Source organism: Erythranthe guttata, chromosome 9, assembly GCF_056151865.1.
Source record: "Erythranthe guttata isolate IM_541 chromosome 9, IM_541, whole genome shotgun sequence".
Lineage (NCBI taxonomy): Eukaryota > Viridiplantae > Streptophyta > Magnoliopsida > Lamiales > Phrymaceae > Erythranthe > Erythranthe guttata.
Genome location: NC_142541.1, coordinates 2223926 through 2250670, shown reverse-complemented (window position 1 = coordinate 2250670; position 26745 = coordinate 2223926). Strand labels below are relative to the sequence as shown.

The 26745-nt window shown below is 35.3% G+C and overlaps 4 protein-coding genes across 5 annotated transcripts; 3 read left to right on the top strand and 1 right to left on the bottom strand.

Annotated features, from left to right (window-relative positions):
- The first annotated feature begins 1671 nt into the window (after window positions 1–1671).
- On the top strand, window positions 1672–4249 carry LOC105959826 (basic helix-loop-helix (bHLH) DNA-binding superfamily protein). The gene is made up of 6 exons (XM_012983986.2): window positions 1672–2226; window positions 2952–3158; window positions 3279–3344; window positions 3419–3487; window positions 3610–3681; window positions 3911–4249. The coding sequence occupies exons 1-6, from the start codon at window positions 1972–1974 to the stop codon at window positions 4037–4039; spliced, it is 798 nt and encodes a 265-aa protein (XP_012839440.2). The 5' UTR covers window positions 1672–1971; the 3' UTR covers window positions 4040–4249.
- On the bottom strand, window positions 4237–7629 carry LOC105959825 (serine/arginine-rich splicing factor). 2 transcript variants are annotated; one of them, XM_012983985.2, is made up of 6 exons: window positions 6877–7629; window positions 6087–6138; window positions 5329–5418; window positions 4899–4963; window positions 4630–4797; window positions 4237–4536 (listed from the first exon to the last, which is right to left on the bottom strand). In XM_012983985.2, the coding sequence occupies exons 1-6, from the start codon at window positions 7459–7461 to the stop codon at window positions 4471–4473; spliced, it is 1026 nt and encodes a 341-aa protein (XP_012839439.2). In that variant the 5' UTR covers window positions 7462–7629; the 3' UTR covers window positions 4237–4470. The 2 variants fall into 2 exon arrangements, 1 of the variants encoding a protein (XP_012839439.2); XR_016033625.1 differs by lacking the exon at window positions 4237–4536 and adding an exon at window positions 5053–5211 and having other exon boundaries at window positions 4715–4797; window positions 6877–7612.
- Window positions 7630–16527: 8898 nt separating this feature from the next.
- LOC105952170 (two-component response regulator ARR5) lies at window positions 16528–18552 on the top strand. Its single transcript, XM_012975688.2, has 5 exons — window positions 16528–16892; window positions 16975–17054; window positions 17538–17615; window positions 17744–17814; window positions 18104–18552. The coding sequence occupies exons 1-5, from the start codon at window positions 16796–16798 to the stop codon at window positions 18342–18344; spliced, it is 567 nt and encodes a 188-aa protein (XP_012831142.2). The 5' UTR covers window positions 16528–16795; the 3' UTR covers window positions 18345–18552.
- Window positions 18553–22525: 3973 nt separating this feature from the next.
- On the top strand, window positions 22526–25387 carry LOC105952171 (formin-like protein 8). The gene is made up of 3 exons (XM_012975689.2): window positions 22526–23430; window positions 23518–23671; window positions 23892–25387. The coding sequence occupies exons 1-3, from the start codon at window positions 22668–22670 to the stop codon at window positions 25141–25143; spliced, it is 2169 nt and encodes a 722-aa protein (XP_012831143.2). The 5' UTR covers window positions 22526–22667; the 3' UTR covers window positions 25144–25387.
- Window positions 25388–26745: the final 1358 nt, after the last annotated feature.

Here is a 26745-nt window from a genome sequence, read left to right as displayed (position 1 = left end):
CACCAAATCCTATTTTTTGTGGTGAAAAAATAGTGTTATCTCCCACCCATAGCACACCATTCTATAATTTCTCTATTATTAGTGACAAAATAGTGTATTTGGTCTCCCACCAATTCCATCAAATTTTACACCAAATAATAAAATATTAATATTTCACCATTTTACCATTTATTATGAATATGATTTGGTTTGGTCTCCCATGCCATTTCACCAAATATATTACAAAATTATAATTTTAATGTTAATTGTAAACTTAGTCTATTTTATTACCAAAATATTTATTATGAATTTGATATTAAACAATGATTTTATTAAGTATATAATTTAAAATTATGATAAATATCAAAAATTTATTGAAACATGAATGAAAATCTACTTAGATTATTATACATATAATAAAACCACGAATAAACAATAATTTTATTAATTATTTCCTAAAAACCTTACAACATAAATTAATCATAAAAACATTACAACATAAGTTAATTATAAAAACATTACAGCATTTCTTTTGGCCAAAAAAATTATTTCATTGATAACAGGGGCCTCGTTAAAACCTTGTTTGGCCTAACAAGGAAAGAGTACCCCTTATTAGCAGATGAGTCTCATTCACCATTATTATCGTTATCATCTTCAACATTATCTATTTGATCACGTTTATCCCACAAATGTGCTACCAATCTTCTCCTTAGTTCATTATGCTCTCCTCGATTTATCAGATTTCGACGTCGACTAAGAAAATTAACATATTTTGTATTATCTAAATCTCTTGAAAGCTTAGAAGGCGGGAGAGTGGATAATAATAATAATAATAATAATAATAATAATAATAATAATAATAATAATAATAATAATAATAATAATAATAATAATAATAATAATAATAATAATAATAATAATAATAATAATAATAATAATAATAATAATAATAATAATAATAATATCTTAAATTTTGAAAACTAATTCACTAATTAACACTAATATATTTACTATAAATACATTTATAAGTTGATAATCACATGAAATTAGTTAATATAATAATTGTATATGCTAATTATAAAATGGTGTTAATTACACCAAATCCTTGCACCAAAAGGCGAAATCCCTCGCCCCCAGGGCCCCATCCCTTGGCCCGACAAGGATTGATGGAGGAATGTAAATCATGGTAACTCAACGGCCCGTTAAGGTAGCGGACCCGGACCTGGTGCCCACAAGGAACCAATCTCATTGGAGTTGAAATTCCCACACTACGGCTGCCAGGATTCGATCCTAGGACCTTGCACCAACTTACCACCTCCGGAACCAGTTGAGCTACACCCATGCGGGCAATTACACCAAATCCTATTTTCACTTCTATATTTGATAGAAAAAATAGGATTAGGTGGAAAAACTGGTAAAATGGTGGACGGGTGGGAGACGAAAATTTCTTCACCAAAAAATTTGCTGAAAATATAGGATTTAGGTATATGGTGATATAGAGTTTGACCAGGGTGGGAGACTAAACTAAATCACTATAATCTTAGGTGTAATGGTGATTTAGAGATTTAGGTTGGGAGACTAAAAACACCTAAATTAGGTGATAATTATAGGATTTGGTGATGGGTGGGAGATGCTCTTAGAGGGTGCAAAGTGTTATTTTTTTAATTTAAGGGTGCAAAATGCCAATTACCCCCATATAAATACAGAACTCAACCTACTCCAAGAAAATTGGCACACAAAGTAACAAAATACATTGGCCGTTGCTAACGTGCGCGTAAGGCGCAATTTGAACTCCCTCTATCTCCTTGGTCCTTCCTCTACCTTACATCCTCTCTCTCTCTCTTAGTTGCAGCATTACACACTTTCACACTCAGTCGCTGTACACATATATTACTCTGATTTTATTTTTTTTGACACAGCTATACGTATATATATATATATACATATATATATGAACTTGGGATTTTGTGTGGGGTGGAAAGAATTCGAGAAATGGATCCGCCATTAGTGAACGAGGCATCATTCACCGCTGCAGCCAACCCTTCTTCTTATAGTTTGGCTGGGCTGCTGTCGTTTCCGACGAGCGGCGGCGGCGACGGCGGAGGAGGAGGACTAGGACTGAGAATTGGCAGCTTCGGTGGAGACCGGTCCCTCGAGGCGGCGTCGACGGTGACAGAGCACAGCGGCGGAAATGGCGGTGCCAAGAGGAGAAGGGATGTTTCTACCAGTTGCCCCAATCAAGATTTGGTAATTCATACCCTCTGTTACTGCTGTTTGCCCCCTCACCCCCACCCCCACCCCCCGCCCCCTTCTTTTTTCTAAATTTGCATTTTTTTATCTGCAATTTTTATTTTTCTTTGCTGAGCCCATTTTTATTGAAGCTGTATGTGTGTGTGTGTGTGTGGTTTTCCTGGGAGCAAATTACGGCCACCCCGAGCTATGACCAAATTATGAAAAAACTCCTCTTACTTGTGTAATTACAGACACACCCTCCTTTTAAATATTTTTACATAAAATTTATGTAATTCGGTTATTTACCGAACCAAATTGTATATTTAGTTCGGTAAACGGTATGAAATGTTGGCGTACCGAAATTTCGGTTTGGTTTTACAAATTTAACATCCCTAAATTTACCTCTGGAGGGGTATTTTCGTAAGATAATACATAGTTGAGCGGTGGCTGTAATTACCCAAACATAAGGGGGTTTTTCGTAATTTAACCATACCTCAAGGGGTGTCCGTAATTTGCCCTTTTCCTTATTAACAATGCTAAAAAATACACAATTCATAAGCACTTGTGTGGATATTTTTTCGCCGGAGTTAAAAAGAGTGTTCGACGATTCAAATGATTTCTCACTTCAAATTCGATCGATAATTTCGTTAATTGATTCATTTATTCAGGCGACGAAAAAATGATCTTTAATATGAGATGATATATAATTAACTTTTGATTTTTTTTTCCGCACGTGACAGAATGAGTCGAACGCGAAACGGACGAAAGCATTCGGATCTAGTGACGAAAACAATAGCAACTCAAAAGCCGAAGCAGAGGCGGCAGCATACTCAGGGAGCAGTATAAAACCGATCGAAGACAAAAATAAACCGGAACCCCCGAAAGACTACATTCATGTTAGAGCACGAAGGGGTCAAGCCACCGATAGCCACAGTCTTGCTGAACGAGTACTTCTTCTATTCATACACCTCATTCGATATATATATACACGCACATATACATATATATATAAGCACATCTTCGTCGGTAGTTTCGGTTTTTCTGATTCGTCTTGTTTGTTTTTTTAGGCTCGAAGAGAAAAAATCAGCGAGCGGATGAAAATTCTGCAAGACTTGGTCCCGGGTTGTAACAAGGTTTTCTTTAGCTTTTCTCGTTAGATTTTACGGAACACGATGGATAAAATATAATTTTTCGGTTTTTTTTTTAGGTAATTGGGAAAGCTCTTGTTCTTGATGAAATAATTAATTACATCCAGTCACTGCAGCACCAAGTCGAGGTAGATCTGGTTTTATAATTGCGTTTTTTTTTTTGTTTTTTTTTTTTTTTTTTTTTTGCGTAAAATTATATTTCCGGCTTTTGTACGCTTACTACTTTCAACTCGTGGATTGCGCGATCCAGTTTTTGTCGATGAAGCTTGAAGCGGTGAATTCGAGGTTGAATCCTTCGATAGAAGTGTTTTCGTCCAAAGATGTAAGTTTTTAATTTAATTTACCTTCGTATAATGTTTTATTTGCGGTTATATGTCACATCATTCAATATAGTATCAGAGCCACCAGTTCAGAAAAAAATATTATAGACTTGCGGTGAATATGATTAATTATTTTTTATTATCTTTCGACAACCTATTATATCAATTTATTCCAATTTAAAAAATTTAAAAAATTTAAAAAAAATTAAAAAAATATTGAATTGCCTGCAGTTAGCACCGCCAGCATTTGACGCAAACGGGATGATATACGGGCCGCAAACACCGGCAGAATACGGCGAGAGATCGCAGGCGGAGTGGCTTCACATGCAAGTTGGAAGTGGCTTCGAAAGAGCTACATGACTGAACTGACTAGTGTGTACTTAGCAGAAAATAATCTGGAAAAAGCCATTCCACTTATATTATTTTAGTTTGACCCTTTGATTTTTAGCATATTTATGTATTTGTGATCAATATATATTGTGTATTGTTAGCAAAAACACGTGTTTTTACCTATATGTATATTTATTATTAATTATTTAGGTGGTGTCTGCAAAAGCTTTTGAAAAGTGATTTTGAGCTTTCCGAATTGCTTTTGAACTGTTTGCAATACCAACATTTGCCGACAATATTTCTCTTAGAAATTTCAATTACACCACTAGGAATTCTACTCCCACAAATTTCTAATCATTCACAACTCTAAACACCATCGAAAACCCTTAAAAATTGGCCGGAACTCTAACAACGGTGGTGGTGGTGGTGGTGGTGGCGGCGGCAAAATTGGGCCCACAACTTCATGGTTTACGGGCAATATCACGGACACGATCACGCCAAGAGCCTCTTTTCTGCATAGCAAGAACCTAGAGAGAGAGATATTATAAATACCGGCAATTTATTACGTATTTGAATTCTTGCGAAAATTTCAAATACGAATGTGCAATTTCGATTATCACCTGATCACTAAGAAGACTTGTTACAGCAGAAGTAGTTTCGATGCTTTCGTTTACTATGTGGTTTTCCTCTTCTTCCTTTTCATTATCTACTTGTGGAGGTAGCGGATAAGAAGACCCTCCAAACATTGCTTCGTCATGAGCCGCCCTAATTTCTTCCTCCTTCCTCGCCTTTTTCAATAATGTAGAAACAAAATATAATACAAAAAATTAATATTCTCAAACATAAAAAAATGTGGAGAACACAATAAAGGCTGAGTATTATATATTACCTGAACGGCAGAGAAACGGAAGCTTTGACCCATGCGCTTCACTAATGCTCCGTCATCCTCCACAGCTGCCGATGGAAACGAAAATATTATTTTATCATTCTTTTTAGATTGGAGTTTCAAAATATTTAATGCATCCTCTTGTAATGGAAGAGACCTCATTTTCAGGCATCCATGTAAACGAGTCGATTGAGAATTACTGTTACGCGATGGTTACATACCAAGTATCCAGTCATCCCGAATAATATTTTCACCCGTGACAAAACGAAACTGATACTAAGCCAAATTACCTTGCGCATGTCCAACTTGGATCTTTCTATTGCATTTGGTAATGACAAATATCATTTGTAATGACTAAAAAACGAAAGAAATCCGGATGGAAACTTAACTAATATAATATAATGACTAAGAAGGAAAAGCAGAAAAATCGAACCTTCAACTTCCTCATCATCAAGAGGGGCATCCTTGTTGAAGTCGAAACGCTCCCACCCGGAGCCTTTTCCAATTGTTTCGTCGTTTTCAGCTACAACAGCAATACTTTATGTTCCCATTGAATATCCAAACAAGGACATATTAAAAAAAAACAAAGAAAACCAATAACTACATATTTCGAACATCTACAGCTTAGATAAGCAAAAGTCACGTTAGATGCTATTTGATCTTCAGCTCCATTACTCGTCATTTGTTATGCCACAGAAATTTCTAAAAGCCCCTCCCCTGAAAATCGAGGTTTTTCACTTCACTTTAAACACTCATTTCTCAGGAAATCATTTGAAAAATCGGATAATTATAGGCACAAAATAAAAGAAACACTTCTAGAAAGCTCATCTATCAACACATTGTAGAATTTATGGTGGTGTTAGAATTTATGTTACGATCATTAAGCTCTCAATAAACAAGCAAGGAAAAATTGGAAGCTAAGGGGCAGATGCCTCTTAATATTTCAAATACATTCAGGCTGGGAAAAAAGTGGAGTTAACAATACTAAGCACCCGATTTATTGGAAGGTAGGCAAACCGAAACCGAATCAAAACCGAAACCGAAAACCGAAAACCCTAAACCCCGAATTATTGGAAGGTAGGCAGATGTATCAATATCAGAAGCAAATTTCACAATACTACAGTAGAAAGAAATGCTCAGTTACCACAACTGTATGTGTGTGTGTGTGTGTATTGAATGAAGATAAATTACCAGTTTTTGAGAGCTGGAGTTTCATCTTGGCTTTGACTCTTTCAGCCGGTGTCTATTATAAAAAAAAAAAAAAAAAAAAGCACTATTACGAGAAATCCACTTAGTCAGACAGACAAAACCATTACAGTCTTACTTAGCCAGACAGACAAAATTAGAACTTGCCATCACCGATTAACTTTAGAATCATATTTTACAGATACTTAATTCACCGTAACCAAAGCTACATAGATATATGGAACCGCAACAATACACGCATTTTACAAGTAAGATTTAGACTGTCTAATCGGGAAGTTCCGGACAAAACTAAAATCTAGGCTAGTAGTGGTTGAAGTTCCAAATATAAAAAAAATGCGTGTTGCAAAGGAAATGCAGCTCGTGAAAGTAAACTAGAAGTAACAGATGCCGAAAATTCCCTGCTTAAATCAATCGAACTTAAATAATTCTAAACTGTACCAATTAAATCCCTCGTTTTCAGCATTCGCATAATACACATCGGAATAAGAATATACCCTCGAGCAATATATTTAGTGAATTAAATGTTGCGAAGGTACTTCTGAATAATTCTTCTAAACTTGAATGTACTATCGAATAATAGGATTAACCAATCGTAAACACGCATCTAAACTTCATCCAGTTATCATCATTGAATCCAATAAAGAGCTCAAATTTCTCGTCAGGTATCCTAAAATCCAAAATGTACACACTCATAAATCGAATTCCAATGTGATTTATTGAAGGAACAACAATTCGAAAAGATCTAAATTCACGAAAAGAGAGAATAAAAACTCACCATATTGCCGTAACCTTCGATCGACGTAGCGAAATCAATCGCACTACCACTCCGAACCTCCACCCGGTTTTTACCCTTCTCCGACCGCCTCCGGTCTTCCGGCGAATCTCGCCTTTTAATTGTCTTTCTATTATTTTCTCTACTCCTACTCCTAGATCGATATTTACTTCTCGATTCATAATCTCGGCTCCTACTCCTTCTCCTCGACCGCCTATCACGGCTCCGGCTCCGGCTACGGCGCCTTGAGGGCTTATCTCTAATTGTATCCCGGCTTGGACTCTGCCGGCTTGAATTTCGGCTAGGGCTTCGGCTTCGGGTTTTTCCTTTAGGTTTTTTGCTTAGCTTGTTTTGGATGGATTGAACCTGAGCTTGCCTTTCGAATTCGGAGGTTTTGGAAGGACTTGATGCTCTGACGAAGCTACTAAGCAAAGACGAGGTGGTCGGAAGCGCCGAGCCTCTGGCTGGAACGGCGTCGTTTGCGGAGGAATTGCTGGACGAAAAGCCGAGACCTTGTTTGAATCGGGCGGCGCCGCCGCCTCTACGAGACAGGTCGTCGTAGTACGCGGCCAATTTCTCATCCTCCATTGGCGGTGGCGGCAGAAATTATCCGGCGAAGATATGTGGCCGGAGGAAGAAAATGCAGATTAATTTGTTGGTGAAAACAAATTTACAAATCAGATTAAAATTTAGACAAAAAATTCATATAGTTGTGAACTGGCCCAATATTAATTCACTCGAAAAAGGGCTTGGGTTGGGATAGAGTTGTTAATTTTGTATATATATATTTTATTTTTGGATTTATTAGGGATAACCCCCTTTTCATATTTTCTAATGAGGTAGATCCAATTTTTTTTCCCTTTTTTGAGATACACCCAACTTTGCCAACTTGGCAAAATATATTATATAATTTTCCTTTAACACCCCTGTTTTATTTTTAATCGGCATTTATTTCCTTTACTACGTGATTTGAGATTTGCTGATACGTTGCCTAAAATCACGGAATAAAATTATGTGAGATCATTGGCCGTTATATCAAATCGTGTAGAATTTTTTTTTGAAGATTTATCCAGCGTTCCATCGTTTTATTTTCGCTGTATGTACAGGATTGTCGTATACGGTGGTTAGACATTTTTAAGAGTTGTGTTGATACTTGATTCTATTAAGTAGAACGTTTTTTAACAAAATTACGTCGTCATATATACATCGTTATTTTTGGTGGATGATGTTTGTTTGGAAGAGGATTGACAGAGTTAGAAGAGGATGGTTCACGCAGATCGGACCAGAGTTGTTTTATATGAGCTTCGTAGTTGGTTTATGCAATAATCGGAATAATTGTCCGCTGTGGTCGAGTTCATGTTTTTGATCCCGATTGATAGTTGGTTTATTTGTTTATAACAGCCGATTTAAGTGTGCTGGGTAGTACATTAAAATATAGTTCGTAGTCTTTTTTAATTCAGTTTCCATATATATTATTATTTTTTCAATAGTCAATTAACTAAACCCATAGTCGAATTAGATACATCGGATAGTCTATTAAAAGATATGAGATAGTTTATTAATTTTAAAACACCAATCCGCCGCCGTCACTTCTCAAATCTAGGGTTTTGATGATTTTTCGGCCCATAGTCGATTAACGAGATCCATAGTAAAATAATACCAGTGGGATAGTCTATTAACTGATATTGGATAGTCTATTAAAAAAAATGCATAGTCCCAAAACATAAAACCCCGAAACCCCTAAAACCCTCCTCTCTTCTCGCGACAACTCTGCCTCAATCGGCGTTCAGTCCATCCCGATGACAATGTTAGCTATTCGGAGAATGTTTGGAATCTCGTCTCCCTACACCCGTCATTACTCCGCCAAGATCTCCCCCGAAGCTCCGATCTCCTCCGGCAACCCTCCGATCCACCCTTCCGAGCCCGCCCCCAAGGTTCTCTTTTTATGTATTCATCCCCACCGCATTTCATCAGCTCATGTTTTGATTTGTTTATTCATTTTTATTTTGAATAAAAATTGAAATTAAAATTTTTAAATTTTTATTCTTGTTATTGGGTCTCAAGTGGGAAGCCCCACCGATGGGAAAACTCAAAATATCGATGGATTATTCAGCTAAGTTTGTGGAGATTAAGGATAAATCAAATTCTACAAGTCAGGGCCGCATCGTAAAAAAAACAATTCTTACGGGTGAGGGCGGTGGTGCCGTAATCAGAAACCACCTCGGGGAGGTGCTTCGTAAACAAGTTTGGAAAAACACATCGGGCAAAACCAATGTAGGAGAGCTAGAGGCCTTTTCGAATAGTTTGGTGTGGTGCTTAAAACTTTTTTCGAAGAAAGAAGACAGAGAGAAATTATTTTTTGAGACAGATTCCAAAAACTTGGCTTATGTAATCAACAATGGGAGAGGCTACAGGGATGCGGATGCTCAAGAGATATTAGACAAAGTGCGAATTGATATGACAGAGTTCAATGTTACTAGTATTCTCCACGTCGTAAGGGAGAAAAATCAAACAGCAGACGCTTTGGCCAATCTAGGCCGACTTGGTGCAGATATCACAGATAGCACGAACATGGAGGTCGATGAGAACTCTAAATTTGAATTTGATGAGATATATCACTATAAAAAAAATATACCAAACAGGTTGAAGAAGACAAAAAGGGCTTATCGCTTCTCTTTTGAAATTATGAGATTATTAATGTACTATTTTAGTAAAGTATTCCAACATAACCAATAAAATAGTACATCAATAATCTCATAATTTCAAAAGAGAATCGACAAGCCCTTTTTGTCTTCTTCAACCTGTTTGGTATATTTTTTTTATAGTGATATATCTCATCAAATTCAAATTTAGAGTTCTCATCGACCTCCATGTTCGTGCTATCTGTGATATCTGCACCAAGTCGGCCTAGATTGGCCAAAGCGTCTGCTGTTTGATTTTTCTCCCTTACGACGTGGAGAATACTAGTAACATTGAACTCTCTCATATCAATTCGCACTTTGTCTAATATCTCTTGAGCATCCGCATCCCTGTAGCCTCTCCCATTGTTATTTACATAAGCCAAGTTTTTTGAATCTGTCTCAAAAATTAATTTCTCTCTGTCTTCTTTCTTCGGAAAAAGTTTTAAGCACCACACCAAACTATTCGAAAAGGCCTCTAGCTCTCCTACATTGGTTTTGCCTGATGTGTTTTTCCAAACTTGTTTACGAAGCACCTCCCCGAGGTGGTTTCTGATTACGGCACCACCGCCCTCACCCGTAAGAATTGTTTTTTTTACAATGCGGCCCTGACTTGTAGAATTTGATTTATCCTTAATCTCCACAAACTTAGCTGAATAATCCATCGATATTTTGAGTTTTCCCATCGGTGGGGCTTCCCACTTGAGACCCAATAACAAGAATAAAAATTTAAAAATTTTAATTTCAATTTTTATTCAAAATAAAAATGAATAAACAAATCAAAACATGAGCTGATGAAATGCGGTGGGGATGAATACATAAAAAGAGAACCTTGGGGGCGGGCTCGGAAGGGTGGATCGGAGGGTTGCCGGAGGAGATCGGAGCTTCGGGGGAGATCTTGGCGGAGTAATGACGGATGTAGTTATCCTTAATCTCCACAAACTTAGCTGAATAATCCATCGATATTTTGAGTTTCCCATCGGTGGGGCTTCCCACTTGAGACCCAATAACAAGAATAGAAACATAAAAATTTTAATTTCAATTTTTATTCAAAATAAAAATGAATAAACAAATCAAAACATGAGCTGATGAAATGTGGTGGGGATGAATACATAAAAAGAGAACCTTGGGGGCGGGCTCGGAAGGGTGGATCGGAGGGTTGCCGGAGGAGATCGGAGCTTCGGGGGAGATCTTGGCGGAGTAATGACGGATGTAGGGAGACGAGATTCCAAACATTCTCCGAATAGCTAACATTGTCATCGGGATGGACTGAACGCCGATTGAGGCAGAGTTGTCGCGAGAAGAGAGGAGGGTTTTAGGGGTTTCGGGTTTTTATGTTTTGGGACTATGCATTTTTTTTAATAGACTATCCAATATCAGTTAATAGACTATTCCACTGGTATTATTTTATTATGGATCTCGTTAATCGACTATGGACCGAAGAATCATCAAAACCCTAGATTTGAGAAGTGACGGCGGCGGATTGGTGTTTTAAAATTAATAGACTATCTCATATCTTTTAATAGACTATCCCATGTATCTAATTCGACTATGGGTTTAGTTAATTGACTATTGGAAAAATAATAATATATATGGAAACTGAATTAAAAAAGACTACGAACTATATTTTAATGTACTACCCAGCACACTTAAATCGGCTGTTGTAAACAAATAAACCAACTATCGATCGGGATCAAAAACATGAACTCGACCACAGCGGACAATTATTCCGATTATTGCATAAACCAACTACGAAGCTCATATAAAACAACTCTGGTCTGATCAGCGTGAACCATCCTCTTCTAACTCTGTCAATCCTCTTCCAAACAAACATCATCCGCCAAAAATAACGATGTATATATGACGACGTAATTTTGTTAAAAAACGTTCTACTTAATAGAATCAAGTATCAACACAACTCTTAAAAATGTCTAACCACCGTACACGACAATCCTGTACATACAGCGAAAATAAAACAATGGAACGCTGGATAAATCTTCAAAAAAAATTCTACACGATTTGATATAACGACCAATGATCTTACGTAATTTTATTCCGTGATTTTAGGCAACGTATCAGCAAATCTCAAATCACGTAGTAAAGGAAATAAATGCCGATTAAAAATAAAACAGGGGTGTTAAAGGAAAATTATATAATATATTTTGCCAAGTTGGCAAAATTGGGTGTATCTCAAAAAGGGGAAAAAAAATTGGATCTACCTCATTAGAAAATATGAACAAAGGGGTTATCCCTAATAAATCCTTTAATTTTTAAATGTTTTATTACATTTTTTTTAAACATCGATATTTTTACTGTACTGAAAACGAGGCCAATTACGTAACTACACAACTATCATTCTTTATTTATACAAAAGTAATTCAACAACAAAATTAATAATTTAAAATTTATATTATAAATCAACTCGTGACCAAAAAAAGACAGATCGAAAAATATAAACACATGCGTGTGATACTATAGGATACTTCATATAACTATAGTAATGTGTAGTATGTATTCGACTATAGCTTGAAACATATTTTAAATTCGTAAAATTCGTCTATAGCTTCAACCAATTTTTTTACATCTTCAAGGAGAAGATTATTGGATTCCATTAAACTGCAATTGCATAATCAAACAAAAATTATTTAGTTGTGTTATTTGGGGAGACAAAGCTAGTAACATTGCATACAATGTTATGTAATTCAATTTAAATTTTAGAGCAAGTTAGCAAAAATGAGCAGCTTCACAACACTTCAAAACGAAATTTCAAACAGAGATAGAGAAAGGCTTGTTACAAAATTTTAGACCAAAACGCCTAGGACTCTTCACTCCAAGCGCCTCCTATCAAAAAACCCTAGCCGTCGCAGTCGAAATAGACGAACACTGTAAAAACAACTACATGAACAAATCTAGAGCTCCAATATGTACGAAATTACAATCAAAAGAAAGAGCTCGAAGAGAGAATCCAACGGTGGGTAACCCGTCAAACACCAACCGCCTAAGAGAAAGATATGATTCCATGAAACATCAATGTTGGTCGGAAGAATCGTCGTCGGTAAAATAGATGTACACTGTAAAACGACGACATGGACATATCCAGAGCTCCAAAACGTAGAAAATTACCATCAAAAGAAAGAGCTCGACGAGAGGAATCCAATGGTTGTTAAACCATTGAATTCCGGCCATCGAAGAGAAAGTTATAACTCCGAGAAACGCCATAGTCGGTCGAAAAACTATGAGGCGAAAATTCGAATATAAGAGAAAAATGAAATACAAAGAGACGGTTGTGATTTACTAAAGTTTAAATCTGGCTCTAAAGGGTAGCTCTAAAGGGTAGAATAAGTACTTCGTATTGCATCTACGGATACGTCAAAGTCTGAAAACAAAAGTCGGAAGATATCACCAATTAGGGCTGGGCATTTGGGATCGGGATTCGGGATCCCGTCGTGTCCCGATCGGAACTTTACTATTTGGGACTAAAACTTCGGGAATTCGGGATTACGGGATTTGGATTAGGATTAGGAACAAATACGAGATCGGAATTTGGGAATTGGTTCAATCCCGATCGGGATATTTTAATCCCGAATTAGGAAAAAAAATAAAAAAAACTAATAAGCGCGCGCGCGCGCGCACACACACACACACACACACACACACACACACATATATATATATATATATATATATATATATATAGTCAAGGAGATGAGAAATACAATATAATATATCGTTTCGACTTATTTTTAAATTTTTTAAATTGTTCAAGTTTTGTGGTAAAAATAAATAGTGCATGAACAATAGTATGTATATAATATATTCATGTTGGTTTAGTGTATAAAATAATATTAATGGAAAAAAAAATGTAATATTTCTTAGTTTTTAGGCAAAATATGGGATTTCCCGATTCCAATCCCGAATTCCCGAAATATTTAGGGATACCGATATACCAGAATTTAATAGTATGTGATGGGATTGAGATTTAAAATTTGTACCCCTGAATTCCCGAAATCTCGTCCCGAACTCACCCTATCACCATCCCGAACTCACCCTATCACCAATGATGTAAATCTCCTTGATAGTTAAGTTCTCTATATATTTTCCAAACAAGGAGCATACCAAATTATCCCATAATAAATTTATTTAAGAATCTCTTTTGTTGATTCAAATTAGATAATGTTATTCATTGGTAATTTATCCAATTTTAAATCAACCTCCCCCTAATGAATTTTTCCTTCATCCACTTTTGACTTGTTCTATAGAACTCTTTATTCAATTTACGTAAAAGTCCAAGTCAATCCTTGACAAATCTTTGATTCTTCCAAAATCTTTTAGTACGACACACATTAACAAGCTAATAAATTCCAACTTGCTGTTTAATAAATTAATTAACAAAGAAATTATATATTATAATAATCAGAAAATAAAGACTACTCAAGTTCCCACAAGTGGGGGGAGGTTTTGAGATATATATGTATATTAAAATAATACTCAAAAAAATAAAATAAAATAAAAAATCAGGTGCGATCGGATTCGATTTTTGCAGCGGATCTGATTAATTCAGAACCAAACAAAAAGCATATATAGAAATTAATACAAACGTATGGGGCAGGCAAATATTTAAGATCTGTTTGGTTTGATTGCCAACATTGGAGAATCACTTTTTTCCTCTTTTCCCACTTCAAGTTATTTTAAAAAGTATTTTATATAATATATATATTTGAAAAAGTAGGAGATTTTTTTAATCAGATTTTGGCTGATGATTCTCTATCACTGATTTGATCATTCCTTTGGCTCTTTTGTCAATTTTTTTTCCACATGATTTTTTTTATGATTTTTTTATGTAGATCTTGAAATGTTATTAATATGTTTTAGCCGTTTGATTCTGTCAAATAAATTTGATTTGATTTGATTCATCTTACTTTCTTATTAATTTAAGATTTTTGTATTGTATAACTTAATTTTGAAGCTCTACATTATGTGAATGTTTATCTTTTTGTGCAGTAGTTTGTATCTAGTTTTTTTCTTTTTCTTTAATAAAGTAACACGCAGTCAATTATATAGTTGCACTGGATAAATCTGTTCGCAAGTTTAATAACTTGCAAAATCATTTGAAAAACAACACCAGACTAACTATGTGTGACGAATTTCACCTTGTGACCGTTGGTACGGGAATTTTAACCTGAGTCGATTGATACAGACTCACTTGCTCTAAACGCTAGGTCATCCCATGCGAGACTGTATCCTCTAGTTAGTTGTGTAAAAGATAATGCGATATTCAACGACCTGAATTCGATTGATGTTGTTAATATTTTCTTTTAAAAGTGCAAAACTCGATGAGGGTGATGAGGAGTTGTGCTGGACCAGAACCCCTATCAGTCTATAGATCAAGAATCAATAAGAACATAATAATATTTATAATAATTTAAATCGAGTTTGTCGCACATGATTTAACCATTTCAATTTGTCACATCTCCAAATTTACACAACAAACACCTCTAAATGTGAGTTCTTTTATTTTTGCTCAAAATTTATCTATGAGCATTGACAAATGTTAATAAATTGTTTTAAACAACAACATTAGAAGTATCTATAGAGCAACTATTTGAGCTTTTATTTTTAAATATTTTTGTACAATATCATTTGTTAATTTTTTTTTTTTTGATAGGTAATTGTGATTGAATTGAATGTTTGAGAAGAAAGGAAAAAGAAAGGGAGATTGTCAAAATCTTTTAGTGGGACCCAATATCTAGCCCATAGATTCTGTTCAAGCCGCCAGCTTCTGTTCTGATTTCGATTTGATGAAAAATCAAAAGTATTGTCAATCCAATATTTTGACCGCTGGATTTCCTTCAATCTTGACTTCAAAAGTCAACAAAATTTCGATTTTCAAAAATTACAAAACAGCCCCTTATCTTTTTCATAATTACTTTTGTCTCCCTCAAGTTAAAAACAGTAGTAATTACTACCAACTGTAAATAAACAGATAAAAAATCTAATATGCAGTGTGCAGTCAATCAGCACAAGATCCAAGACGGTCAACTAAAAGTAATTCATGAAATGACCACACTATTTTTTTACTGTTCTTTTCCCCATTTGTTGTTTTCTTTTTAAATGTTATAAAATAATTCCCATTTTACGTTGCAACAGACAGAATCAAATCCGAATAACTTACCACATATTTTTTTACACAAAAACAATGTAGACCGTACTATGTTGTCTGCTAACCCAAATCATTAAACAACCAAAAATAAATATTTATAGAATGCCATAGGTAAATTCGGATTTTTTAGAGAAAAAATAATCATTTTTTTTTCGGAAGTTAAAAACTAATTCCAAAATCGAGATTCCGGAAATTGCAATGAAATTTGTTTCAAAATCGGAAAGTTCGGATGAAAATTGGTGTCAAATATTTGGCATAGTTAACAGTGTAAATCGGACGGATTAGATCATAATGAGTCATTTTAGAAAAAAATCTATTTTTTTCCGGAAGTGAAAAACTAGTTCCACTTCATTCAAAAAATAAAAAAAAATAAAAAAAAAATCCAAAATCGGAGTTTCGAAAATTAGAACGAAAAAAGTTCCAAACTCGGAAAATTTCAGTTGAATTTAGCAGAATTTTCCAGTGTTTGCTCACCTTAAGTATAAAATACATAATAATATTGATATTTTAATTGTAATATTCGTAAATAAAAAAATGAATTTTTTGGAAAAAAAAAAAACCAGAACTTCAATCATCATAATCTCATATATGTTTCAAGTACAACCCAAATAATTTCGGAAAAATCAAAAATTGGAATTTTGGAAATACCAATCCAACAGTGAAAGATTTCGAAACTGATTCGCAGAAATTAGAAATTTCGTTTCAATTTCCACCTCAAGAAATAGTAATTTTTTAAAATTAAATTGATATTTATTTATTTAATGAAGAAGTTGAAACTGTCAACATAAAGGCGACAACTCGTACATAATGCGGAATAGATATGCAAAAGATTTTCCCTGTCTCTCTCTCTTCATCTCCCCCTCTAAACTAGATTTCCTTTTCTCTCTCTAAGATCTCTCTCTCTCTCTCTCTACACATTAACCAACATAGCATCATAGCCCACCGCCCCACACACATATATATATACACACACACTCTCACCCAAAAGTAGGTGTAGTTCTGTACATTATCTGAGAAACCCACTTCAAATTTCTCATAAAAAAGCTATCTTTTTTTTTTTAAATTTGCAACCAACTACCCAATAATGGCTGTGGAGGAAATATTGCATGTTCTTGCCGTGGACGATAGCCTTGTTGATAGGAAGGTTATTGAGCGTCTCCTCAAAGTTTCTTGCTGTAAAGGTTTGTTCTTTTTCATTATGTGTGTGTGTTTTTGTGTGTTTTTTTCTTGATTTATGTTGTATAATGAAATGGTGATTTGCAGTTACTGCTGTTGAAAGTGGGAGGAGGGCTCTTCAGTATCTGGGGTTAGATGGGGGGGAGACCAGCTCTGTGAATTTTGATGTAAGAAAATCACCTCTCTCTCTCTCTCTCTCTCTCTCTCTCTCTCTCTCTAATCTCTGAAGATCATAGTTGTTTTTCTTCAGTTATAGTGTTAAGTTTCATTTGGGATTGGAATAAAGAGTTTGTTGATCTAGTGTTCTCTCTCTCTCTCTCTCTCTCTCTCTCTCTCTCTCTCTCTCTCTCTCTCTTAGGATCATAACTACTTTTCTTTAGTTATAGTGTTTAAGTTTCATTTAGGATTGACAAAAAGATTTTGTTGATTTGGTGCTAAAATTATTGGAAATTTGGCAAAATGTTTTTTCAACTATTTGATGATGTTAAGGAAATTTCAGTGTGATCTTTAAGGAATGTTGATATATATATATATATATATATATATATATATATATATATATATATATATATATATATATATATATATGTGTGTGTGTGTGTGTGTGTGTATTATATATACAATCTGATGGTAAAATGTTGATTTAGCAGGAATTAAAGGTGAATTTGATAATGACAGACTATTCCATGCCTGGAATGACAGGATATGAACTTCTCAAAAAGATTAAGGTAATTGTTGTTCTTTAAACATGTTGTAATATAATATAATATAGTAAATAGTTAATCATACAATTAATTGTTGATAATTATTTACAACCTCTAACATTTGTATTGTGTTTATCCTTTTTTTTCGACAGGGCTCGTCTAAGCTGAAGGAAATCCCGGTGGTGGTTATGTCGTCGGAGAACGTTTTAGCTCGTATCGATAGGTATATTAGCCTACATCAATTTTATTTTAATTATTAAATATTTATTCGTATTTTCTGTATCAAGATTCTTGTTTAGTGGGAGTTTATCTTAGCCTTTATTTTTAGATTTGCATAAAAATCTCATCTTTGAACTAGTTTTATTTATAATATAGCCTTACATTGAGCTGATTTTTCGACAATATATTTTTTTACTTTTTTTATTTTTAAGAGAATGATTTTTAAATAAATGCAAATTTTTTCGTTGTGATGAAAATCGAAACCTTGTTTATATGTTTGATTTATGTTTTAGGTGTTTGGAAGAAGGGGCAGAGGAGTTTCTAATGAAGCCGGTAAAGCTCTCGGATGTGGAGAGATTAAGGGATTTCATATTGAGAGGCGACGAAGATAAAAACGAAGGAGAAGTATTAGCATCAACTCGCAAGAGGAAAAACCGATCGGACGAGTCTCGTCCGTTGATTCCACAATCCTCGGAATCGTCGCCGCATCAAAGTCTACCTAAGCGCCAGAGATTGATCACCACCGTTGATTAGCTTCGACCGATTTTTTTTTTTTGTTATTTTTTTGGGTTTCGATTTTCGATTTACGAAATCGTGGTATAGAAATTTAGCCGCAAGTTAAATATTGCTTCTTTTTGGGATTTTGGAGTAGGCGAAAATTAGAAATAGGCAAACCGATGTTTTGTTTTTGTGGTGTAAATATGAAATTTGAATGAGATGGTTGTGTTCTATTTTTGTATAATCTGAATTGAGCAGTTGCCAATTTGCCAACTTGGAAGAACTTGTAATGAAATTGTTTAGGGTAAATTACAAATACCCCCCTGAGGTATGATCAAATTACAAAAACCCCCCTCTTGTTTGGATAATTATATCTACCCCTCAACTATGATTTTTTCTTACACCTCCACCCTTATGGTGCCAAACTAAACATAATCATCTAGATTCTGTGAAATTTGTTCTAGTTTGTACTCGTTTTGTGTAAAAATACAGTTTCCGATGCACTAAAAACTGATATATACAAGCTAAAAATCACATTTTATGATCATCTTGCTTCATAATGTAGAGTTTGAATGAGATAAAACGGGTACAAAAGTGATAATATTCCATATAATCTCGAAGATTTCACTAAATTTGAGGAGCTGAGGGGGTGGTTGTAATTATCCAAACAAGAGGGGTGTTTTTGTAATTTGACCATACCTCAGGGGGGTGTTTGTAATTTACCCAATTGTTTAACATCATTGATGATATTCCGGTAGATAATGCGACAACACGACTACCCCTCTATAGTAAGCTACGATAGTGCGAACTCTACGGGTCAGTGAAGCTCATTTACTCTAAATTTGCTCGTAGAAAATTGGTTTTTTACTACGACTTTGTAGTAAAAATGCTTTTGTTGTATAAAGCGTGACAAAAACTTTGCCACGGTAAATGACCTTAGCAAATATTTTTTTTGCTACGGTAAATCCTAGCATTTACTACGACTCCAATATTGTTCTGTGTAAAAGGTGCCTTTTATTACGGATTTTTACCGTAGCAAAAAAAAATCGTAGTAAAAAACTATTTTTTCAACTAGTGAAAGAAACTTAATTGTGTGTTTATGATAGCCTAAGTTAGTGGAATGATCTGTAATTGATCTCATTCGAAACTCTTATCTTTTATCTCCGCCGCCCTTTTTTGTCTCTTTCCTCTGTACTGCTCTGAAACTCTATCAACCATCAGTCTAATGGCACTGTACACGGCTGACTTTGACCTTCTGGTGGTACCTTCACCGACTACCATTGACTTGAGTCCTATTTATACGAGGAGATCAAAGTGGAGGCGGTTAAGACACAGATAATAACCTAAACCCCATAATTCCTCTTTTGTGCGACGATCTGAGACTATTTTGGTGAGTATGTGAGCTTGTGTGCTTGAATATGTGTTTCCATCTGTACGTTTTTTAGTGAATTTAAAAGAGTGAGCGAGTGAGTTAGAAGATCCGTTCTTCAACGGTAGCCCTGAGTCGAAAAGTCGGCAAACAAAAGTCTAATGTAAGAAACAACACCCCAACAATCCAACTAACAAAGTAAATTCCATTAAGTTATATTGCCCTTTCAATACAAATGAACAAAGAGAATATAAGTGTGGGCACAAATCTTCCCATAGACAAACTTAAGCATCAATAGTGTGACTCGATCAATCATAGTAATTAAGTAATAAATGTTAGTTTGAAACATTATCTAGTCTTGTTTTCTATAGCCAAAATTTAATATTTTTTAGACAAGAGCATGAGAGAGGTGCATCAAAGCCCTTTTCTTTTTTATATAGTAAAATCCAAAAATGGTCCATCCACGATTAATGAGCTTCAAAAATTTATCATTCAACTACAATTAGGCATTTAGTTTCACATACAAGAGATGTATTTCTATTTCTTTTATTATTTTTAAATGTATTATTTAAGCCAAATGAAAAATAAAAATAAGGTTTTTGTAATGGTTTTGGGAGTTATTTTGATTTTGTTTTTGGGAAATATGTTTTGAGGTAATAATTTGAGAATTAAAGTAGCGTTGTTTACAACGTGAGAGGAAATTAAATATATTTTGCAGTAGTCAAACAATATTTAAAGGTATTAGGAAAATGTATTTTAGAAAAATAATTTGAAAATTAAAAGTAAGGATGAATAGCACTTAATCCCCATTTGGTTACAAGCTTTTGCAAATGACCCCCTTATATTTTTAATATCAGCACATAACCCTCTCGTGGTTGATGCGAGTAGTTTCTGTTAGTTTTTTCGTCAAACTTAACTGCAAATGTCATAGCAATTTTTTTCGCTGATGACCCTCTTGTGCTTTCATTTTTGTAGATGAACCCCTTGAAGTTTGACACACGTGGTTAAGTTTGACGGAAAAAACTAATAGAAGCTACCCCGTAAACCACAAAGGGGTTATGTGCTGATATTACTAGAACATAGGAGTCATATCCAAAAGCTTGTAACCATAGGAATGTTAAGTGCTATTTACCCTTAAAATAATGTTTGTTTGTTTCTTAGTAAAGACATTGTTTAATGTTGCAGTCAAATCATGCGGAGAAGAGAGAAGAAACTTTTGAAATTTTGTGGAAATTGTTTTGAATAGCTTAACAAACACAAAGTCGTTTCTAGGATAAAATAAAATGAAACTGAAACGAACCCAAACATTGCCATAGTTTTTTTAGATAAGCTATGAGCGATATCGATTTGAAAGAAAAAAAATGTAACTATATATAAAAAATGAAATTACTCGAGCTTATTTGGTGATCACCTCGATTAAAACTCGTTCAAGTTCGAATATAAATCGAATTTGATTGAATGTATATTTGTCAATTGATCAATTAATATGTTGCTTCAATCAATCTAATAAAAAAATACTAAAGTTTATCATATTCTATAAAATATTAATGTCATAGACTAATTCGTAGATGATATATTCTAAATGTCAAAAAGAAGATAAATAATTATTAATTAACCAAAACTACCTCTAAAAAAATTCAAAATCCAAATCACAACACTTAAAATAGTCAAATAAAAAGTCTAATCACCCTGAAAATTCAATTATAATAACGGAAAATGAAATAAAAAAAATAAAAATTGACTGGTTCAAGCAGCTGCTCCCATCTGTTTCTGGAAAATTATCATAATAATTTAAAGCCCTGTTTGGAGGTCCTATAAGAAGTCATTAAATAAGAAATTGATATAAGATAAATTCATCAAAACAAAATTAATAGCATTTATAATTTTGTAAAGCAATATAAATTAATGAAATTTAATGTGATACTTGACATAACATTGAAAAGCTTGCCCCACTTATTTCTTACATAATGGATTCAATAAATAACATTGCAATGAAGGAATTGTAGTAAGTTACCTACTTATTAGTAGTAATGTGTGCTACCAAGGCGTAAAAGAATCGAGTCGAGCGGAATACATAGTTGTTTAAATTTGCTTGAATTTTATCGAGCTTTTTACAATCTTGTTTGAGCTTTGATTTGATAAGCAACTGTGACGAACTTTAGTAGTTTGATTTTTTGTACATATTTTATCATATTTTTTTCCTAATCAAGCTTAAATTTGAGCTGAATTCCATAGCTTATCGAATGAAAATAGACGTTCAAGTTCGGTTTATTGCATTAAGAAACCGAAATCGAACGAGCTTGTAACGAACGATATCGAATCGAGTAGTTTGGTTTAATATTCAGTCATATGCGATAACAATTTGAGAAGTACACAATTAGGAAAATACATTACTCAACAAACAAATCAAATACTAGTATTAAAAATAATAATTAAGGGTGTAAAACATTTTTGGATGCTCCTAAGTTTCATCAATACTTTGCCAAAAAATAATAAATAAAAAAAAAAAAAAAATTCGTGAGGGGTTTTCTCACTGTCAAAGACAATGTGATACAAAAGGACTGCAAACCATAAAGTCTTTGTTGTTTATTACAAAATAAAAACATATGTCATCCTTACAATCAATTGTAATTAAATACACAGTTAACCATCCAAACCAACCATCTGACCATAATAACTAAATTATCCACAATTTTTTTATATAAAATAATGGAATTTACGGAAAAACCCCTCATGTATCTTGATCACAACCCCCCACAAGCAAGGGCATTAATGTCATTTCACAGGTGCCCCAAAAGCCAACTACCATCATCATCTACTTCTTTGAAACTGTCAGCAGAGCTAAAGCCAGCTTCCAATACTTTGTTTGCACCAATTCAACAACAAGAAAACAAAGTTCTCAACTTTCTTTTTTTATTTTGTTTTTCAGACAATAAAAATATCCATGCTAGCAAATAGTTTCTTCACAGTTACAATTATTACTACATCATATGGCTACGAAAAACAAGGCAGTAATAGTTCAGGCAATTGCAATCACAGCCACAATCAGCTTAATTATAGCTGCTATAGTTTTCTACATCTTGTACAGGTTCATTACCGCCCGTCGGCTCAAGAGAGCGAATCTCGGCTCGAGTTTTCGGCGGGAGGAAGCGGCGGAGGCGGCGGTGCACCACCGGTTGGAGTTCAGACAAAACGGCGGAGGAGCGATAAGAGGGATTATAGTGGACGAACAGGGATTGGACGTGGTGTATTTGAGGAGAGTCGAGAATCGGAATATCTCGAGATGTTTTTCGAAGGTTTGGTATAATAATAATATGGACGATGATTACGACGATGAAGAGGTGAAGAGAGTCGATAATGGTAGTGAAAAGAGCAGGATTTCCGAGCCTATACAGGAAATTCCATTGCTTTTAGAGCAGAGAAATGTTTTATATAACGATGAATATGCGGTGAAGGAAAGTTTGCCTAGACCGGAATCGGCCGCACCGCCGCCACTTGGGCTGAGGAGAGTCCTTCCTTCACCACCACCTACTCCTCTGCATCAGCCGGAGATTTTTCCGGTCAATCAAACTCCACCACCACCACCACCGCCGCCACCACCACCGCCACCTATACCTACGCTTCCTCAAAAGGGAAATATCAAGCCAGCACCACCACCGCCAGGTCCACCGAAACTAAAACCGGCACCGCCACCTCTTCCGGCGAAGACAAGGGGGTTGATTCCATCGCATAAACCACCTGTTCACCCGAGAGGTACGTAAAAAAAATTGTCTTAAATTCTTGAATCTGAAGGTTTCGACTCCTCTTTCGTGTGTTTTAATTTGTGCTTGCTCACAATAGAAAACAGGTACAGCAGCAGAACAGAAGATACTGCTAAGGAAAAAATCGAAGAAAACGGAGAGCAAATGAAATTGAAGCCATTACACTGGGATAAAGTTACGGCTAATGCAGACCATTCGATGGTCTGGAACGAGATCACCGATGGCTCTTTTAGGTAAGTTGAAAAATTCAATCAAGTTGCTCAATACTCAATTCGACATCATCAACCAATAAAATCTCGTTCGAACCTGATTTACTTGATAATATAAAGATTCAAGCTATCGACTACTTATCGAATCAAGTTCAAACTCAATTTTCGAAACTCGATCAAAATTCAAGAAAACTACAACAGTCAAATTGGTTAAAAATTATCTCATTTTGTGTGATTCTATCAGGTTTGATGACGAACTAATTGAAACCCTCTTCGGCTACACCACCACTAACCGTAAATCGACCGACAACAACAAACTATCACACCAGAGAAGTTCCAATTCACTTCCATCGCCACAAACATTCCTTCTCGATCCAAGAAAATCGCAAAACACAGCCATTGTCCTAAAATCACTAGCAATTTCCCGCAAAGAAATCCTCGACGCCTTAACAGACGGACGAGGACTAAACTCAGACACACTCGAAAAGCTGTCGAAAATCAGCCCAACACAAGAGGAAACCGCCAAAATCCTCGATTTCAACGGAAATCCAACGAAACTAGCCGATGCGGAGTCCTTTTTATACCACATCCTCAAAGCAGTCCCTTCGGCTTTTATCCGTTTCGACGCAATGCTCTTCCGATTAACCTACGATCCGGAAATACTGCATTTGAAAGAGTCTCTGCAAATACTTGAATTGGGATGTAAGGAGTTGAGAAAAGGTGGGATCTTTCTTAAACTCCTCGAAGCAATTCTTAAAGCAGGCAACCGAATGAACGCCGGCACGAACAGAGGTAACGCTCGGGGGTTCAACCTCACCGCTCTCCGGCGATTATCCGACGTGAAAAGCACGAACGGGAAAACAACTCTGCTCCATTTTGTGGTCGAGCAAGTAATCAGATCGGAGGGCAAACGCCGCTATGCGAACAGAAACCCTAAAAATTCCGAAGAGGAGAGAGATCGAGAGCATCTGATGCTGGGGTTGCCGGTTCTGGAATCGATGAGCATTGAATTCGCCGGCGTGAAGAAAGCGGCGGCGATCGACTGCGACGGCTTGATCGGCGTTTCCGCCGCTCTCGCGGCGAGAATTGACGAGATTGAACAGAAATTGAAATTCGAATCGGGCGGGTTGTTTCTGAGAGAGATGAAGGGGTTTTTGGAGGATTGTGGAGCGGAGATTGAGGTAGTGAGAGAAGAAGAGAGAAGGGTGATGGAGATTGTGGGGAAGACGACGGCGTATTATCAGGCGGGGGTTTCGAAGGAGAAAGGGGGGAATCCTCTTCAGCTGTTCGTTATTGTTAAGGATTTCCTGAACAGCGTTGATCAGGTTTGTTCGGAGATTACGAGGAAATTAGGTGGGACGAAAGTGGCTTCGTCGTCGACGTCGCCGCCATTGTCGCCGGCGACGAGGTCTCCGGTGAGATTTCAGAACCTGGAGATGTATTTTAGGGCACAACGGCGTGCAGCAAGTTCTAGTGATTCGGAGGATGATTTCTGATGTGGTTTTTTTTTTTTTTGGGTTTTTTCGTCTTTTTAGTGTTAATTTTTAGAGGGAAATATTTGAATTGATATTAGATTGATTAATTAAATACTCCATCTGTTCCACAATACCTGTCTCTTTTTTAAAATATTTTTGTTCCATATTATCTGTCACTTTACATTTCCAATACTGTATTAAATGCATTTTTCCTATTTTAACCTTATTAATGAAACTCTATTCATTAATTTTCTCTTATAAATCATTAAATATTTAAGGTTGTTTAGTCATTTTTATATAATTTTTCTAGAATCAAGATATATTTATTGAGTTTCTTAATCTTTGTGAAAAATGAAAAGTGACAATTATTTAGGAACGGAGGGAGTAATATTTTTGATTCTGATGCAAATTTGAAAATAACTCGTTCAATTTGCAAAATAATATATTTACAAAAACGACCCAAAATTCAAAAAACCTTCTCGAATTGACAAACCTGATAAATACACACAATCCTCAAGTTCTCAATTAGGGTTTGAATCAATTTGAAATCGTCTGGGAGAGAAATTTGCCGACGAGAAATGGGGAAAAGTTTGCTGCTGTTTCTTAATGGAGAGCGCATTCGATGTGTATCGATTTAGAAGAAGTTTGCAGACGAAGAGAAGGGACAAGTTTCGGAGAAAATAATGTATTTTGAATAATGTATGTACTAGGTTTACTTCCATAGGTAATTGTAACTTGTAAGTGAGACGAAAATGAGGAGTAAACTGCAAAAAGAACCCATGCATGTGTAAATCAATCTTCAAAAAAACCTGCATATTTATACTACTCCGAATTCTTGCCGCTTCTCTTGTTGGAATTAATTCCACCGGAGGCTTCGGTAGCTGCGGCGCCGCTGTCACCGCCTATGAGATTGAGAAAGAAAATCCCTAAGTTCCGGTTTTGCGATTTGAAATTGCGAGAAGAGATCTCTGTGTAATTCAATCAATGAATGGAAGAAGAACAAGAACAAGATTGATGGTTCGTATTAGTGATTGTAGTTGGCTGGATAGAGTGGCCGGAGTTTTGGGTGCAACTGTTGGCGGAGGTGGAGTCATGACCTCATGGTGGTGGAACTGGTGTTGCTGGCGGTTGGCGGTGGTGTGGTGGGTTAGGGAAATTGCAATCAAGTCCTTCAATTATGTTTCAAAAATTTAGCATAAATTGTAATTCAACCTCTAAATTTGTTTTTTTTTTAATTCAATTTGGCCTATATTTTATGTTATTCTAATTTATATTTTTTTTATTGAAGGGTATATTTGTTATTTTACATTCGGTCAGCTATTGAAATCACAATGGGTCGATTATGCTATTTAAAAGTTTTTACAGGAGAATTTTTGCTAGTTTATTTATCACATGGTTTTATGCTAGTTTGAGATTACAGCGGAGTACTTTTTGCAGTTTACTCTGAAAATGAGAGATGTTTGTGGGGTTCAAGTGCCTTGGTGATAGTCTCGTCAATTCCTGACGTGTTCTTCTTTCTTGACGATTTGAATTTATGTAAATGTTGAATTTGTTTTTACTTTTGGAGATTTGTTTTGATTATGCACATTATCTCCTTGATTGAGATTAATGCAAAAGAGAGAT